The sequence below is a fragment of the Scyliorhinus torazame genome, chromosome 18, assembly GCF_047496885.1.
Source record: "Scyliorhinus torazame isolate Kashiwa2021f chromosome 18, sScyTor2.1, whole genome shotgun sequence".
NCBI lineage: Eukaryota > Metazoa > Chordata > Chondrichthyes > Carcharhiniformes > Scyliorhinidae > Scyliorhinus > Scyliorhinus torazame.
In genome coordinates this window covers 29,532,095-29,549,297 of record NC_092724.1, presented here as the reverse complement: position 1 = coordinate 29,549,297, position 17,203 = coordinate 29,532,095, and the positions used below count along the sequence as shown (strand labels likewise).

General features: G+C 43.7%; 1 protein-coding gene across 3 annotated transcripts in view; it reads left to right on the top strand.

The window, feature by feature from the left end:
* The first annotated feature begins 348 nt into the window (after positions 1 to 348).
* Positions 349 to 17,203, top strand: part of LOC140395091 (hepatocyte nuclear factor 6-like) — a 129,410-nt gene continuing 112,555 nt past the window's right edge. For all 3 annotated transcript variants that reach the window (XM_072482483.1, XM_072482481.1, XM_072482484.1), the window contains exon 1: positions 349 to 1,509. In XM_072482483.1, coding sequence (XP_072338584.1) covers positions 486 to 1,509 — 1,024 coding nt within the window. In that variant the 5' untranslated portion in view covers positions 349 to 485. The remainder of the gene's footprint in view (positions 1,510 to 17,203) is intronic.

Genomic DNA, 17,203 nt, shown 5'->3' with positions numbered 1-17,203 from the left:
CTTTGAGCTGGACTGAGATTAGAAACTAACTGCAGCTCTGAGCTGGACTGAGTTTAGAAACTATCTGGAAGGAGAATAGTCAGGCAGTAATTATAGATTAAAGCTAGGTGCTGCAGACAGTTATCAGGTCCGATTGGTCTGAAGCTATAATGTAGATTTAGATAATTGATACCGTGGATTATTTGATCTGAAAATTGCCGCTTTTCAGGAGATGTAACTGGCAGGAGAGAGAAAAAAAAAGCTCCGGAAATTCAGTAATGAGATGTGGGAGTGCTGACGTCAAGGTTGGATGTGAGATTGCGCACTGATAGTCTGCCTCTCTCTGTCTCTCCCCAGTCTGCAGCCGTTTAACATCAGCCCGAGGAGCAGCACATCAGAGCGGCGATCCGGAGGCAAAGCCGTAGGACTGAATTGCAGAGACAGGGGCTACAAGATGCTCGATCGAGCGGATGACTAGGTATTGATGCCTCACCAGCCCAGCGACCATGGAGCTTACAATGGAGAATATTGGGAATATCCACGGAGTGAGCCAATCGAGCGAGCTGATGAACGCTTCCCACACTCGCCAGCCTTCCCACCGTAACCTCAGCTCGCACGGCCGGCCCGCCATGGTGTCCAGCATGGCTTCCATCCTGGAGGGAGGCGAGTACCGCCCGGATCACAGCCTGTCCGGCCCCCTGCACCCAGCCATGAGCATGTCGTGCGAAAGCCCCCCCGGCATGAGCCTCAGCAGCACTTACACCACGCTGACCCCCCTGCAGCACCTGCCGCCCATCTCCACCGTGTCTGAGAAATTCCACCACCCTCACCACCACCACCACCACCACCACCACCCGCACCAGAGATTGCCTGGCAACGTCAGCGGCAGCTTCACCCTCATGAGAGACGAGAGGGGTTTGCCCTCCATGGGTAACATCTACAGCCCTTACCACAAGGACATGGCCAGCATGGGGCAGCCGTTATCCCCTCTCTCCAACGGTCTGGGCACTTTGCACAGCTCTCAGCAGCCCCTCACACCTTATGGTGGACACATGGCTAACGAGAAGATGCTTTCTCCCAATGGCTTCGATTCCCACGCCGCCATGCTCTCCAGAGGAGACGAGCACCTCGCCAGGGGGCTGGGGGGTCCAGGAGCCGGGATGATGGCCCACCTCAACGGGATGCATCACCACCCCCACCACCACGGGCAAACTAACGGCTCCCTGCTGTCCTCTGAGCGCGATCGCCAGGCGTCTGTCTCCGGATCCCAGGGCAGCGGCTCGAACCAAGTGGAGGAGATCAACACCAAGGAGGTGGCCCAAAGGATCACGGCCGAGCTCAAGCGCTACAGCATCCCCCAGGCCATTTTTGCACAGCGAATTCTGTGCAGGTCGCAGGGGACCCTCTCAGACCTGCTGAGGAACCCCAAACCCTGGAGTAAGCTCAAATCCGGCCGGGAGACCTTCAGGAGGATGTGGAAGTGGCTTCAAGAACCCGAATTCCAAAGAATGTCTGCTCTCAGGCTTGCAGGTAGGAAGAATAATACACAGAGCTTCAATTAGTCTCTTTGTATGCCTGCGTTTTAATTGATAAAATATACATAATATACACAAATTTATATGTGCGTAATGTATGCATCATTCAAACTTAAGACATGGATACACGGCAGGAATTGAAAACTTTTTTTAGAATGCGGAATGACTTCCCTTCATATTAAACGAAGGAAATTATTAAATGTTCCACATCCTTTGTACAGTGACATTTCCCCTTGTTTTATTGATCGCTTTGTATTTATTTGACATTTGTCTATTTGGCATTGCATGTATGGGGTGGTGTTTCTCTGTGTGTGTATGTACCTGTGTGTCTGTGCGAGTGTGTCCGTGACTGTTTGAACGTGGCTGTGTATGTGCACCTGTGTGTGAAAGCGGGAGGGAGAGAGAGAAAATGTTTTGGTGAGTGTGTCTATGTGTGTGTGTGTTTGTTTGCATGTGTGTGTCGGCGAGTGTATGTGATTGTGTGTAAGAGTGTGCTTGTGCGTGAGTGTGCATGTATGTGTCAGTGTGTGCCTATGTGTGTGAGTGTATGTGTCTCTGTGTGCATGCCTCTGTGAATGTGTGTGCCTGTGTGTGTGTGTGCCTATGTGTGAGTGTGTGCCTGTATGTGTATGTGCCTATGTGTGAGTGTGTGCCTATATGTGTATGTGCCTATGTGTGAGTGTGTGCCTATATGTGTATGTGCCTATGTGTGTGTGTGCCTATATGTGTATGTGCCTATGTGTGAGTGTGTGCCTATATGTGTATGTGCCTATGTGTGTGTGTGTCTGTATGTGTATGTGCCTATGTGTGTGTCTATGTGAGTGTGGGTGCCTGTGTGTATGTGACTCTATGTGAGAGAGTGTGTGTTTATGTAAGTGTGTGTCCCTGTGTATGTATTGCATACGCGCGCACAGTTATTCTTGTTTTCTATTCATCTCACACTCCTTATTTTCCGGCAGGATCCCCAGGGTTTTCCCATTATTGTCCTTTTCTCCTCCCCTCCCCCATGTTTAGCCTATGCAAATACGGCAGTAATTATTTGATAGAGAAATAGATGTACCTAACAAAGGTAGATGTCCTGCTACCTACACCAAACATTGCTGTTGTCACACAAAGAAAGCACAATTTGTATTTAATCTCTATTCTCTTCCATATCCCCAAATCGAGGGACTTGGTCTGCCCATTAGATGATTTGTATTGATGAGCAAATAGCAAATTTATTTCCAGCAGATTAGGTTATTCATAATGAAAGGCAGGGATTGTCTCTATTCCCCGAGCTGTGTTTTCATTTTATGCATTGATCACTGGACAGACAGTAGCATGAGAAATTTGAATTGAACTAATGTCACAGTTGGGCAAATTTGCTCCTTATATACCTGATATGAAATACCTCATTCCTATTCGGTAGCATTTGTGCGATGTGCTGTTCGTTTCTGTAACTGAATGTTTTAATAGCCTTTTTAAAAAGAGTTTTGGGCCACCTAGCGTGGTCATTGTGACAATGTACCAGTGCACCCACCGTCTCTTGGACCCTCACCGACACATTGGTCCATCCACCTGCTCTCCTTGAACAGCAGCTCGGCCATCTTCGGCGCTGAAATGTTCTCAGGTGTATCATCCATGTGGTGCCACGTGCATCGACAATTTACCTGCCCCTTAATTAGGTGCGAAGCGAGGCATCTTTTAGTTACAGTCAATGCGCTATTGAAAAGCAGTTAATGTAATGCAGATTGAATTGGTTTTACAAGACCCTGATAAATAAAGATTTAAACTATCCTGAATTGGCTTTTTAAGTGTCTCTGTTGTTAAACTCAATCGAGCGTTTGTGTTTTATTTCTGTTCCAAAAAAACGTAGCATGGGAGAGAGTTGGGACAAATTAGCACAATGGAGCTAACTGCTTCTGGATTTAGCAAGGCACGCAGAAATGACATGCAAACGTTTCCAATTAAGGTTTTGACAGGGTCCACAAAGTCGAACAACTGGAGGGCGACATTTTTTTAAAATTGTAACATTAAAGAAATCTTTTCCAATTGCGGGTGGTTATTGTCCTGGAGCACGAGCTGATGGAACTTGACAAGCCTGATGAAACATTTTGAGATCTCCTATTAAATGGTCCTAAATCCTATGTGCCATAATTTAGCCCAACCACTGTATTCAAATGTGTGGTGTGCAGAGAGCTGCCAGGGTTTATTCAGGGGCTGGGTGGGCCCTGATAACTGTGTCATATCTTTTGGCCCTGATAACTGTTGTCATATCTTTTTTTTAATGGATATTCCGGCTTCAGGATTCTTTGTTATCGCCACAATCCCTACACCGACATCACAGTCAGATGCAAGCCTGTTTGCAACTTGCAAATGTTTTTGAATGTATTACTCGGGCTGGAATAATTGTTGATTTCCTACCCTGAATTGTTATTCCGCAATGATCAGAAAGGATTTGAGAATTCCGGCACAATGTCGTATTAGTGAGATTATGATATGAATATGGAAAGGATAGAGAGAGAGAGAAAGAGAGAGCGAGAGAGCCAGTATTCTATACTAGCAATAGGGGAGACAGAATTGTTCGCGTTTGAAACCACAAAATCAATAGCTTCGAATTACAATTCGGAATTCATCACAGTCAAAGAAATCGATTTTTCTGGTTGTTCAAATATTTTGAGACGGTAGCACACGGCCAGATAATGTTCTAGGTGGCGAGATTGCAAAAAATACAATCACAAGTGAACATACCGGGGCCGTTTCAGATATTCTGGGTTGTAATAGTGCATTTGCATGTTTAACAGCGATGATTGGGACACCTTGGGGGATCGATGCGTTCAGCCGCGCGATTTTTCATTCGGGTTGGGAAGGAAAAGAAGACGATGCGCGAGAAATCGTCGCCGGAGCAATCGGGGTTATTTGTCAGAAACACTGGTTTTAAAACGGCCGCACATTCACTCATGCCCTTAGCTCCAATCTCAGGTGCTGGGTTGATCATGGTGTTTGTCAATTGTAGATTTGAACACCCCACATCAATTATAGAGACTGCAAATGCCTGTATTATTTAGTCAATCAGCGTTTCTGCAAAAGTCCACCCCCCCCCCCCAAATTTAAATGATCATTGCAACATGAATGGCAATATTCTCGATTCACAAGGTGTAACCTGGAGAGTTTCACTGCAGTCCATTTGAGTAGATGGGTCTCTGATCTGCTTTAAACAGCAGCTTTAATACATATGTCTAAGATTGGTATCTATGCAAATAGGTTATCACCATTAGCAACAGATTTAGCCAAGCGTCCATTCCGATAGATAACACATGGCTGAGGTTTAAAATGGTGCTGGTGAGGGGACCCACCAAATGGCGCTCAGTGTTGGTGTAACGCTCTGGTGTAACTAAAGATGCTTCCTTGATATTATGCTGCATGAGGCGATGGGGCACACTTTCAGATATCCGATTTGTCCCCCCCCCCCCCCCCCCCGCCCTGCCCGCAGTCTGTGACAGATCCCACAAAGCAGGGCCGGTGCTGCTCTCAAACTGAACCCTCCGTCCTGAAGAGTTTGCGTGAGTCGGTAAATATAGGATCAATAAACTGCCGGACGCTGAAATAGCGTTCGCATACCCTTTCCATGTCACTTTCTTCTGCCCTGTCCACGGACTGGAGATTAACAATCAATTATTTAAAGACTTCCAACGCGCGATATTCGCGCGTCTGCCACGATACTGCTGGTCTGAGTGGCGGACATGATATTGAGAAACGAAACGAGCAGATATCAGTGTCCACGGCAGGATCTGCATTGTTTGGAGCCTTCCTTTAACACTTGTTTAAAAATAATCCAATCATTTTTCTGTCGTCAGGACTTGAGTTGCTGAAAATACAAATACACACGAAATTGATATCTGGTGTGATATACAGATATTTACACTACATATACAGTCTCATGTATATAGGAACATAAATTACAGCCAATGCAATTTATTCATATTACTTTTCGCCGAATCTTTCCTTGATGTTTTCTCTTTTACAAATGCACACTCAAACGATATCTCGAACGTTTGCCACTCTGCAAATTCTCCACATTAAAGGTGCATGTATTATTCACCAGATATGCACAGCATCAAATAAATTGCACATGCAGACACCCACCCAGTTCATACATGCGCGGCGCAGGGATGATGGGGTATCTGTGAACGTGATATTGTTATCGATTAGCACCACCAAACAGAGTTACTATTTCCGAAGATTTTACAGTGTTAAAAAAAACGGTTTTGGCTCAGGAAGGGGTGGTAAAATGTTAAGTGTCTAATGATAGGATTGCTGGATTGAAAGAGGAGGGGATAGAAGGGGATGGAGAGAGAGAGAGAGGGGGGGGGGGGGTGTTGCAGCCAGAGCTGGTTGTATGCAGTTCGAACCGAGTCAATATTGATCACACAAGAGCTCTCTGCCTTTGCTACTGGGAGACACACGCTGCTCGCAAATGTGATCAAAAGCCTGTAATCCCAAATTACCTTGGCTGGGCGTTCTACAAGAGCGAGCTGTGCCCCACTGCAGTATATCCTTCTCTCCTACACATCTCTATTGTTCCAATTAACTGCAGCACCTTAACTTTTATGACCAGCACTCCACACACGCGATTTTCCAGAGATCCCGGTCTCTCTCTCTCCCCCCCCCCCCCCCCCCTCCTCCGCCCCTCTCCCCCTTCCCACCCTGATGTAGAAATAGGATTGGCAGCTGAGGTGAGAGTTTCCCGGATCACAGCTTCTGCCGAATTGAGAAAAGGTCCTGGAGACGACACCAGTGGCCCAAACCTCATCCTGACGCCTTTACATCGAATACGCCTAAACGGGGCGTTGTGTAAAAGGGCCGAAGCATCCCGATTGAGTAACGGTTGTCACAACAACGCTTGGGGAAATTACCCACCCCGCACCCACCATCCTCACACACACACACACAGGAGCCATTTGGCTTTTCGATTGCACGCCCACGATTGATGAAGTTTCAGCAGTAGTTAAAAAGAGACTAAATCAATAACTATTTTTGACAACCTATCAACCATTTGTTGCGAGATGTTAGCAAGATGGAGATTATGCAGAGAGCTAAAACTGTCCCAATATATAAAACAAACCCGGTGGTGAATGCCGGAAAGCAAGATCTAAACAAAATGAAACCATTTCAATAAAGAAGCAACTCTGCCCTTTAAGCTTAATATATAGGAATACATAGATGCAAGTATCCAAGTAACGCTCACGTTGCAAATCGATCTCCCACACAATGTAAACCGCTTTCTAACCTTCAGCTCTGCCTGCAATAATTTTGATTTTTTTTTTCTTAACATTCAAGGATAATATTTCCTGGGATTCTTTGTCTTAGCAGTTACCCGGAATTCTTATGTTCCTTCCGTTGGGATAATGCAATTCATAACTCGCTAGTATTATCCGATTACATTGACACGCGCCGTGTGTTCTGGTAGAACAACACATTTAAACCTCCGTTTGAAAAGCCCACGGAGGAAAGTCTGCTGGAGGTGGCTCTGTTTTTGTTTTTAAAAATGACATGGAGCTCAAGTAACAGGGACCCAGATTAAAATTCTCAATTAATGAATGGGGTTTGCCCGACTCTTATCAAGACAGCTGCTGAGGGAGCTTTGGAATTTGTTACAAAGGTCGCTTATTGGGAGCTCTTGTTATCTCGCTTTAAGTTGTTGGATTCGGAGCAGTCTGCTGGTCCGCAACAAAAGTTAAATAGTAACAAAGCAGGAGTAGATATAATGGCCCTTTCAGCTGAGATACAGTCTAGGCGGGGGAATGGGAGAGAGCGAGAGAGAGAAAACACACAGACCGACACAGAGGATACAGCCTGGTGATTCCTGTTGTCCTTTTTGACACACTGCTGAATGTAGTAGCCAACCGTTCAAATCTCCTCGCCACCACAGTGCACAGAGGCATTAGATTGTTCGGCTTGCACTAAATTGGAAAAGTGAAAGACGGGAGGACCTGTTTACACCAAGAGGCCAATTGAAAAAAATAAATCGTGTTAATTATTTGTAGAAATAGGGTGGCTGGGGACATTAGTGCGCGATTAGATTGTTGGGAAAGGTGGTTACATTATAATGTCGTTGCTGATAATACTCTAAGAATTAATAATTTACAGGGGCAACGTGTACGATTTAATTACTCTACACCTTAAATAAACTCGCCAGTCTTAGGTGTCCGACTATTCCTTAACCTCGCGGTATTTTTGTGCAGTTACGAATATTGCTGGGGTTTCTCAATGAACGTTTAATATTGTTGCCAAAGTTGAAACACAATTTGGTCAGGGATTTTGAGTATTGTGTTTGAAAAGACGGTGTAACATACGCCGATGACGGTCAGAAACCACAACATGACAGTTACTTCTAAATGTCGACATTTGATAGTTTTACATTGCCATTTCGACAATAATCAGAGCGCATTGTCATACGATCGCAATGTTATTAATACCTGGCACCAGAAGTCGGAGTGTGAATGAAATCAGATTCAGCTGGACCCTTAAGATGAACACGGACGGACTGCGTGTTAATTGCAGGCGGAGAGCGTCGTGGTTGAAATTAAACTACAATAAAAGTATTTAAACCCTCAGCACCTGAATTCGTTCCGTTCACCTGAACGGAAAGGCCGCGTCAACTTGTTAAAATCCGACCCAGGAGGGTGTCACAAAATAGCCTTTGTTGTAGCAGCAAAGTGAAATGACAATATTTTTGTTTAAACATGTGAAAGGGGGCGATGTCTGTTAGTGTGGAATGCAGGACAGGGGGAAAGGGCTGGGGCCAGAATTCCTAAAATCCCGGGGATCCCAATGAACCCAATCCGCCGCCCCAAGGCAAAACCTTGCTGGAAACGCCACAGCATTTACTGAGGGCGGTGTGTGCTGTTAAGGCGCGTTGAAGAAATGTATCAGATTTTAACCTCGATAATCTTCGCAGGGAAAATCGCAACCACCCTTTTGGTTTGGTAACGGCGTTTGGGAGAGTTTCTTGAGCGGAATTCTTATTGGAGTTACGAATTATTCCTGGCTGCAGGAATTTTGAAACAATTGTTCATAACCCACAGTATGCTTTTTTAACACCGAGCACAGTCATTTTCTTTAAAGTTTTAACCATGGTTAATCAACACAGCTCGGGATTGGCCGGTCAATACTCCGCCAAAAATGGACCAGAGCAAGTATTGTGAAGGATCGCTGTTCCTGCAAAGGCGATCTGCTGAAAAGATGCCGACAACGGGAGCTACTGGTATATTTCCCGCACCTACTCTGCAAGATGTCCTTCTGCAACCTGACAAATACGACGTGAGCGAGTCTCGAATGTCACTCATCGGTTCCAACCACCGGAAGACAGCAAGACACGCCGGCATGGCGCGGAGGGTTAAGCATAAACGAGGGAGAATTTGGGGGGGGGGGGGGGGGTAATAGCTGTATTAAACAGCATTCATAAATGTAATTCGAATTCCGTGAAATTACATTATGGCAACTATGTCTCCCCAAATCCACCCTCAATACTGTACATCTCAAAACTGATTAACACAGAGGGATTATAAAAGTAAATTACTGCGGATGCTGGAAGCTGAGGCACAAACAGAAAGTGTTGGACAATCTCAGCAGGTCTGACAGCATCTGTGGAGAGAGAAAGGAGCTGGCGTCTCCAGTCTGGATGACTTAGCTTCGGCAAAGAGTCATCCAGACTCGCTCGAAACGGTGACTCACTTCTCTCTCCACAGGTGCTGTCAGACCTGCTGAGATTGCCCAGTATTTTCTGTTTTGGGGACACAGAGGGATTGATGTTACGGTATGCCGGAGCTAAACATCATTAATTAATGCCCAGGTACTGTACTGCACAATACAGGGAACAATATCTAAACTGGGCCAAAACACACTTGACTCTACACCTTAAAGTAATGTCGCCTTTTCATGTGCCACACGTAAGACAATGGCAAAGTATGGGCCTCTGGTGTAGCGCCCCTCCCGAGCGGTGTATTTCACAATGCTTAAAAGAGAATATTAGAAGTAACATTTTACGAAAAGGAACAGAAATGCCACATCGCCCTGGTTACATCTAGAATTGCCGTCTCAATCTCGCCCCTCCGGGCTGGTGAACATGGGACAACGACGCCCATCAGGCCTGACCCGAATACACTGGAAACCAATTAGTGGCCGAGCTAACGTCTCGCCTCCAGGAATATTGTCTCCACTATCCGGCGCTGGCTCGACTCACGCCACTTCATTTTTTAAAAAAAATTCCGAAGCATGTGTTTGCCGCTGCGAGGAGACACAACCCGACCTCCAAGTCAGTCCTGAGAGAAGCCGAGATGAATTGAAATCGGTCCCCAGCAAAACCCGCGCAGGCAGGGAGCGGGTAGAAATAGCTATTTGATGTTTGCACATTGCGAATGTACACCTCCGGAGCAACGAAACAAGGCTGCAGTTTTCATTTATTTTTAAATACCGATTCTCGGTTCAACTTTCACCAGGCGGCGATACTAGGGGTTGCGAAGCGCTATCTGATATTCCAGAAAGCAGCCAGCAATTTTTGTGGTTAGAAAGGGGAATGTTGCATTTTAAATCGATTTGTAATTACAACGCAAAGCTCGAGGCCATTTCCGCGTGTTTTCTTTTTGTGTTTCTGGGCCTGCCTGTGGCCAAACAGTCAAACGGTGCAGATAACACAACTAAACTCCGGGTTTCCACTGCAATCTGACTCCAATTGGAGCAAATGGACGAATTGTCCCGCTCCAAAGCACCCACAGCGATCTCGATAATCTGCCCTGAAAGTCTGGGGACTTTAGATTCCAGGTACGTCTACAGCATCATTGCAGACCCTGGGTCCTTGTCGATCGAGACAGAGAGAATCTTTCGCCCCCCCCCCCCCCCCCCCCCCACCACCACACACACACACACACACACACTCACATTGGGGTAGTTAGTGTTCTGAAGATATTTTTGTTTAAGCTTCGAAGTGTCTTTTTTGAGCGGTGTGGGGTTTCGACAATTGCAACGCAGCGTTTAATTTAGTCCAACTTTCATATTTCATATTTGGAAATGCAAATTACGATGTAAAGCGTTTGAAATTGAAGGGAGAAGGAGGACCGACCTGACCCCAGCTCAATTGAAACAAAGTGGCGAAATCACCCCTTCAGGAATCTGTACAAAATTCACCTCAGAATAAGACTTTACGAAATGTCAAAATGATTCTCTATCCATCTTCATATATTCATCCATGGGTATTTAAAAACTGGCTGATTATATTTCTCGATGACCATGAAGTGGTGAGATGGGAGGGACGCAGGAAAACTAACATTTTAATTCTGATCAGGCGCTCTAATAAATATCATCCTTACCTATATTTTGGGCCGCAAACTCTTGTTAAAATTTCATCGATAACCCCTTAAAAACAATCATTTCGTTTTTTTGAGTTTCAACCGAAGATTATTTGGAACCACAGCAGGCGCGTTTGAGGTTTCATGAATCTTTTATTGAAAAATTAAAATATTTTATTTAACTTTTCGGAATTGAGTATTGCGAATGCATCACCAAATCCTTACTGGGGAACGCCGAGGGTTCAAAACAGTAGGAAATTAATTTCAATGTGGACATCAAAACTAGGTGTGAGCGACAATATTTAATTGTTACTTAAATCGGCGAATTGTTTTGTCTTTCAATTCGGTTAGATCTATTTCAAAGATGTAAACATTCTCGGCACTAGAACTAGCCAATAATAAAGAAGATTAATGCATTCCTTCTAGTAATCTGCTTCGTTTCCGACGATAGATGTTTAGAAATGCAGCCTGATTCAGTGGCAATTTGCAGTGATATTCATTTCGTATATCCATATTTATTTTTCCAGATCAGATATTACTGAAATTAGTTGATCTGTTTAAAAATCCAGAATTTGTTTCAAATTGTACGATTTGGATAGAACCCTGTCTCGGTAACTTCAAGGGAAGTCACATATGCTGCAGAATTAGAACAAAAAAGGATTTGATTGTGACAATGTTGATGACCCATTAATGATTGATTTCTGTTTTAAATGGGCGTTCATTTAAGGTAAAGAACGGCGGTACCGTGGAGTGGAATGTTTCACCGTTGAAGCGGTATTAAGAAGCATTGTCAGTTTCTCCCCCTCCCCCCCCCCCCCCCGTGTTACATCTTCCCTGGTCCTTTTCACTGGGCACTCCAAGCAGTGCACTTGTGTCTGTGTCACAACAGCTCCCCCTGCTGTCGGACACACCCCGTGTCAAGTCATTTTGTTGTTCCAACTTGGCAAAATAAATTAATGCAATTGGGGGGGGTTTGACCCTACATGGCGCCCAGTCAGCCTCCTTTCACTTTATAATCTTCAGTATTCACCACAGAGCGACGAAGAAGACTTCTATCGCTCTAAAAGCTGGAGCCAAACAAAGTTATAAAGTGTGCTAACAGACCACGACGTATTGTATTAATAGGGGGCATGGACAGAATGTGTCAAATCGCAGTTTGTCAAAAGCGTGTCACCAACAGACTGCAGAAAAGTCAGACGTTAACTCTCTTTTTCTCTGCACGGATGATGCCGGACCGGCTCTGTTTTCACAGCATTTTTTCTCTTTTCTTTTTATCGCTGTGCTCACTGCCTCCCGAACACCGGTTACAGCACACGTGTGAATGGAGGTGAACGCCCTACTTCCTGACTGCAGATTTACAAGGGGGACTGTAGCGTAACCGCAGTTACGGCGGCACGGTAGTACAGTGGGAGCACATTTGCTCCACAGCTCCACGGTCCTAGGTTCGATTCCCAGCTTGGGTCACTGTCTGTGCGTAGTGCGCATGATTTCCCGTGTGGGTTTCCTCCTGGTGGTCCAGTTGCCTCCTAAAATTCAAAATAACGTGAACTGCGATAGAAATGACAATAGTAATCTTTATTGTCACAAGTACATTAACACTGCAATGAAGTTACTGTGAAAAGCCCTTAGTCGCCACACTCTGGCGCCTGTTCAGGTACACTGAGGGAGAATTCAGAATGTCCAAATTACCTAACTGCACGTCATTTGGGACTTGTGGGAGGAAACCGGAGCTGCCGGAGGAAACCCGCACAGACACAGGGAAAACGTGCAGACTCCGCACAGACAGTGACCCAAGCGGGAATCGAACCTGGGACAATGAGCAACTGGACTTTTAAAAAATCACTTATTTTGTCTTTAGTTTGAATTGAATTGGCCAGAGTTAACTTAATCCTTGTTCACTGTCAATTGCAGCTGAGCTTGCTCATAGAGACCTCCTTCACGTTGCTGTAGCTTTCCATCCTTCCTCAGCTGCAGTTAGGGTTTGAGCTGTGTGAAAAAAGGGATCTCAATTTGATAACCACCCCCTCCCCCCCCCCCCCCTCCAATTGAATGGTTGTTTACATCTTCACGGTCTCTACCTAGAGCGCGCCTTACTACCTGAAATTACACATTTTCATTCATCGGATGCTGTTGTCATGGTGATATTTGTCAATTTGTTTGCGGAGCTCGGAAAATTACGTACTCCAGCTATGACCTCTCAAACTGATGTCTCTTGATCTGAAGGAAGAACAATGAATCATTCATAGCTTCAGTCAGGGATAGGATGGGAAATTACTCTCTCTACAGGAGGTCAGGACTATGGGACACCTCTGCCTCTAACTTTCACTAGTTGCTTCATAAGAATGCAAGAGGTTGATGGAAGCCATTTCAAGCTAAGACTCTTGTAGCAAGGAGGGGTCCCCCCCCCCCCCCACCCAACCTTGAGCAATGACTCTCACTACTTGCTTATCTTGAAAGGAAACTGAATGATTTATCCCTTCAGAATTTTGGAGGAGAGCACACATTGATCTTATTGATCATATTTTAGATCAAAGTGATTACTTTGGGCCGGGGATGAATGCATTAATCTCTGGATCCCAATACAGTTTATATAACTAAACAACCCAGCCCAATAATGATCAGTAATTATGAAACACGGGGTGTGATCTGTTCTCATTAATTCTGCGGCGGGGGCAGTACACAAATGGTCTCAGTATCCCTGGGAACAATAACGAAGGTTCTTAATTCAGATGCCCTCACTGGAAATGCATGTGGGCAGTGTTGTCACCGCTACTGGCTTCAACTGACGAAACAGGCAAATCAGTCGTACTTTGGATTATACTCAATACAACCCTTATTTAATACAACTTTGTCTAACTCAATAAGACTTTAGTTATCCGCTTATTTGAAGAGTTACATAAGTTTCAAGACTCACAACTTGAAGTCAAAATACTACCCAATAGAGAGAACTGGCCAGGCCCTCTCTGGAGGGTTTGTTATCCTTCTCTGAGTTCCAAAATCAAGTCTCTTCTCCACTAATGTTGATCCCCAGGGTTATCGCTGTTGAAATGTCGGAAGCTTTTTCTTTTTATAAGATGGTAGTTCTTACTGATAAATAATCCTTTACCACATAGGCATCAGTTACCCTTGGAGATTCTTAGTTTTGCTGTTTCAACATAAGGTGTTATCAGTGAAGAGTCCAATGTACAAGTCGTTGTTCCTCCTTTTCATACAAAACTCATTTTGCTGAGCTGCAGCTTTTCACACACATAAAGTTTGTTAGTCTATTTTACCATCATGCCTCATGGCACAATGTTAGCCTCAGCAGCAGCTGTCATAGTAACACAGGATCAAGCTTGGATGTGACATCTCTGCAGTCAAATAGCCTCAACATCTAGGTTCACCTATGGGCTAGTATTGCAGGGATAAAGGAAGAAGGCAAACTACCACCTGGTTAAGACAACTAAGGGAATAAATTTGGCCATAACATTGTCACCCACATTTTAAGAACAAATGAACAGTACTACAGTATGGAACAATATCGTCAAGGGTTGGGGTGGCGAGTTTACATTTTTCAGGATTCAGAAATGCAAATAATTCATATTGTAATAAACAGAATAAGAAAGGAAGTTTACCCTATCAGTCCATTAGAGAGCTTGTCATAAAGCACTTGCCCACCAGTAACACTGATCTGTTTATGAGCACTGGACAGAATTTGTTGAAAGCCTTCATGAGGAGTGCAAGGGCATCTGGAATTGACTGTGCCCCAATGGAACATGCTATGTCATATTTATGGTTATGTCTGCCCTCAAGCAATGGTGTTAACATCACATCAAATTATCCAAAGTTTTTTATTTTGACTTTTTTTTAAATTTAGAGTACCCAATTATTATTTTCCAATTTAGCGTGGCCAATCCATCTACACTATACGTCTTTTAGCACCCGGTTTCCCTGGGTTTCTGTGGCTATGATTCATCTTTCATTCTCACATCACAGTATAAATATTTCCCACTTTCTCTGTCTGTTAGCTTTGACAAAGAGTCATTGGACTCGAAACGTTAGCTCTTTTCTCTCCCTACAGATGCTGCCAGACCTGCTGAGATTTTTCAGCATTCTTTCATTTCTGATTCCCGCATCCGCTGTAATTTGCTTTTACCCTATACGTCTTTTGGATTGTGGGGGTGAAACCCACGCAGACACTGGGAAAATGTGCAAACTCCACACAGACAGTGACTCAGGGCCGGGATTCGAACCCGGGTCCTCAGCGCCGCAGGCAGCAGTGCTAACCATTGCGCCACTTTGCTGCCCTAAATTACCCAAAGTTATAAACATCACCTCACCTTAAAATATATTTGATCTAGTTGCAGATTTAATTATACAGTTAATGAAACTGTATAACTATTTTCTAAGTACCCTTGTGTATAGTACTGAAAAGTAACAGTCCATTCCATGAAGGTGAAACTTCATAACCCTCATCTGTCATACAAGCCCCATGTTAATCAGGCACTTCATTGCTTAGTTAACTGTCCTGTGAATTTATCCTTTATTTTTCAAGTGTCATTGATACAGATTCAGTAAAATTTCCAAAACACTGTGCTTTGTATTAATGGTGTAAAGTATCGCTTTCAAAGATTGTGAAAAAAGTGCATCTTTAATATAGTGGATTTGTTTACCAGTGAAATTCCAGCGCACCCTAGTGTTAGTGTATATGTGGTCTCTATCCTCTCCTATATATTGGGATAATATTCTAAACATCTATAGTTTAATCCTTGGCTCTATCCAATTCGTCATTTACATGCAGATCCATTGCAACATCATGATCAAACAATTATTCTTTTCCACATGTCTATGGACAATATTCAACTCTACCTCCCTCGAAACATCGTTGTGTTCTTGGGTTTAATTTTAAATTGCTCGACAATCTTGGTCCCACTTCCATCCGTTTCTCACCGTACAGCTCTTGCTCAGTTTCTCCGACTCTGAATTGCTCCTTGTCCTCTGCTCCCTCTGCTTCACCGCCAGGGATTGACCTTTAAGTAACTAAAATCCCCTGGCCCCAGGATGCTCTCGAAACTACTTCACCTTGTTGCACCCTCCTTGTTCTTAAAAGTGTCTGAAAAGTAGATCCCCTTGAACTGTGTCTTCAATCTTCCTTACTACATCTTACCTTGCCAGCTTGTAATACATACTGAGAGCTTCTTTCAGGCAAGGAGCAAGTTATGGTGGTTAGATTGCGAACAGAAACAGTCCTAATACATTCTTCACCTGTGCCAAAATATTTTGAAAAATATTAACTTCCTGGGTTGATTTATATTTTGTTTCAAAATCTGAATTCTACTGTCAATGGATTTGTGACTCACCGCACAGCAGTGAATTTGAACCAAAATAATGGGCCAACAATAAAATCACATGTCTTTTGTTGCAGCTAAGAGATACCTGGTGGAAGTATGAAGTTAGAGATCAAGATCATTTATTTCCTTACATGTGGAAAGGTTTAACTCATAACATATGAAATAGTATAGCACTGTGAATAAAGCCATTTCAGCCAGAGGGGATGGATTTTGATGCTTTGTACAAGTTTATATATTAGTTTGCTCATAATATCCATTCATAGTTTATATCCACTACATGCACTGTATCCCAAGATCAACATGGTCAGTTTCACAAAGTTCAACAGAGTTTTATTTTTTGCTCAAAGCAGGGTGAGTTTTGGAAAAAGGTTTTAACTGATCCTGTATTTTTGAACAAAAGACAAATTAATGGAACATATTAGAATAAAAGGATGCTTCTCAGCCAATTCTTTCAAAGAAAAACAGCATTGCTGCAATAGGAGAAGCATCATTGGAAACATATTGTTGAATTCTGCACAGTTACATTTCTTGTTTTGTTCATCAATGCAGCAACCAAATTCAACAGAGCATGATCTGATAAATAACACACAAGATTGTGATCAGTTTATTTACACTGATGGAATTGTTTAAGGGAGGAATGTTGGCCAAAACACCAGAATGTTCTGTTCTTCTTCATTTTACATTGATCTGAAAAAGCTTTTGTTTTATCATCTCAACCTAAAAGTCAGCAATAATGTGCCAATCTAAAATGTTTGATTAAGCCTAACACTGTGGCTTAGATCCATGGTCTTCTGATTAAGAAGCAAGAATACTTACCACTGAACCAAACTGATATTGGTGTCTTACTATACAACAAATAAAATGATCAGAAAGGAAATACACCACTGGTTTAGTGTGTAGCTGTATGAAAGTGGCTGAATTAGGGAGATGTTCCTCAATTACCTCAATCATTTACCCTTTGAAGATTTTCTGATTTTCTGTTTCTGAAGCAGAGAAGAAACATTATAATGAATAAGTCCAGCATTTAGCCACT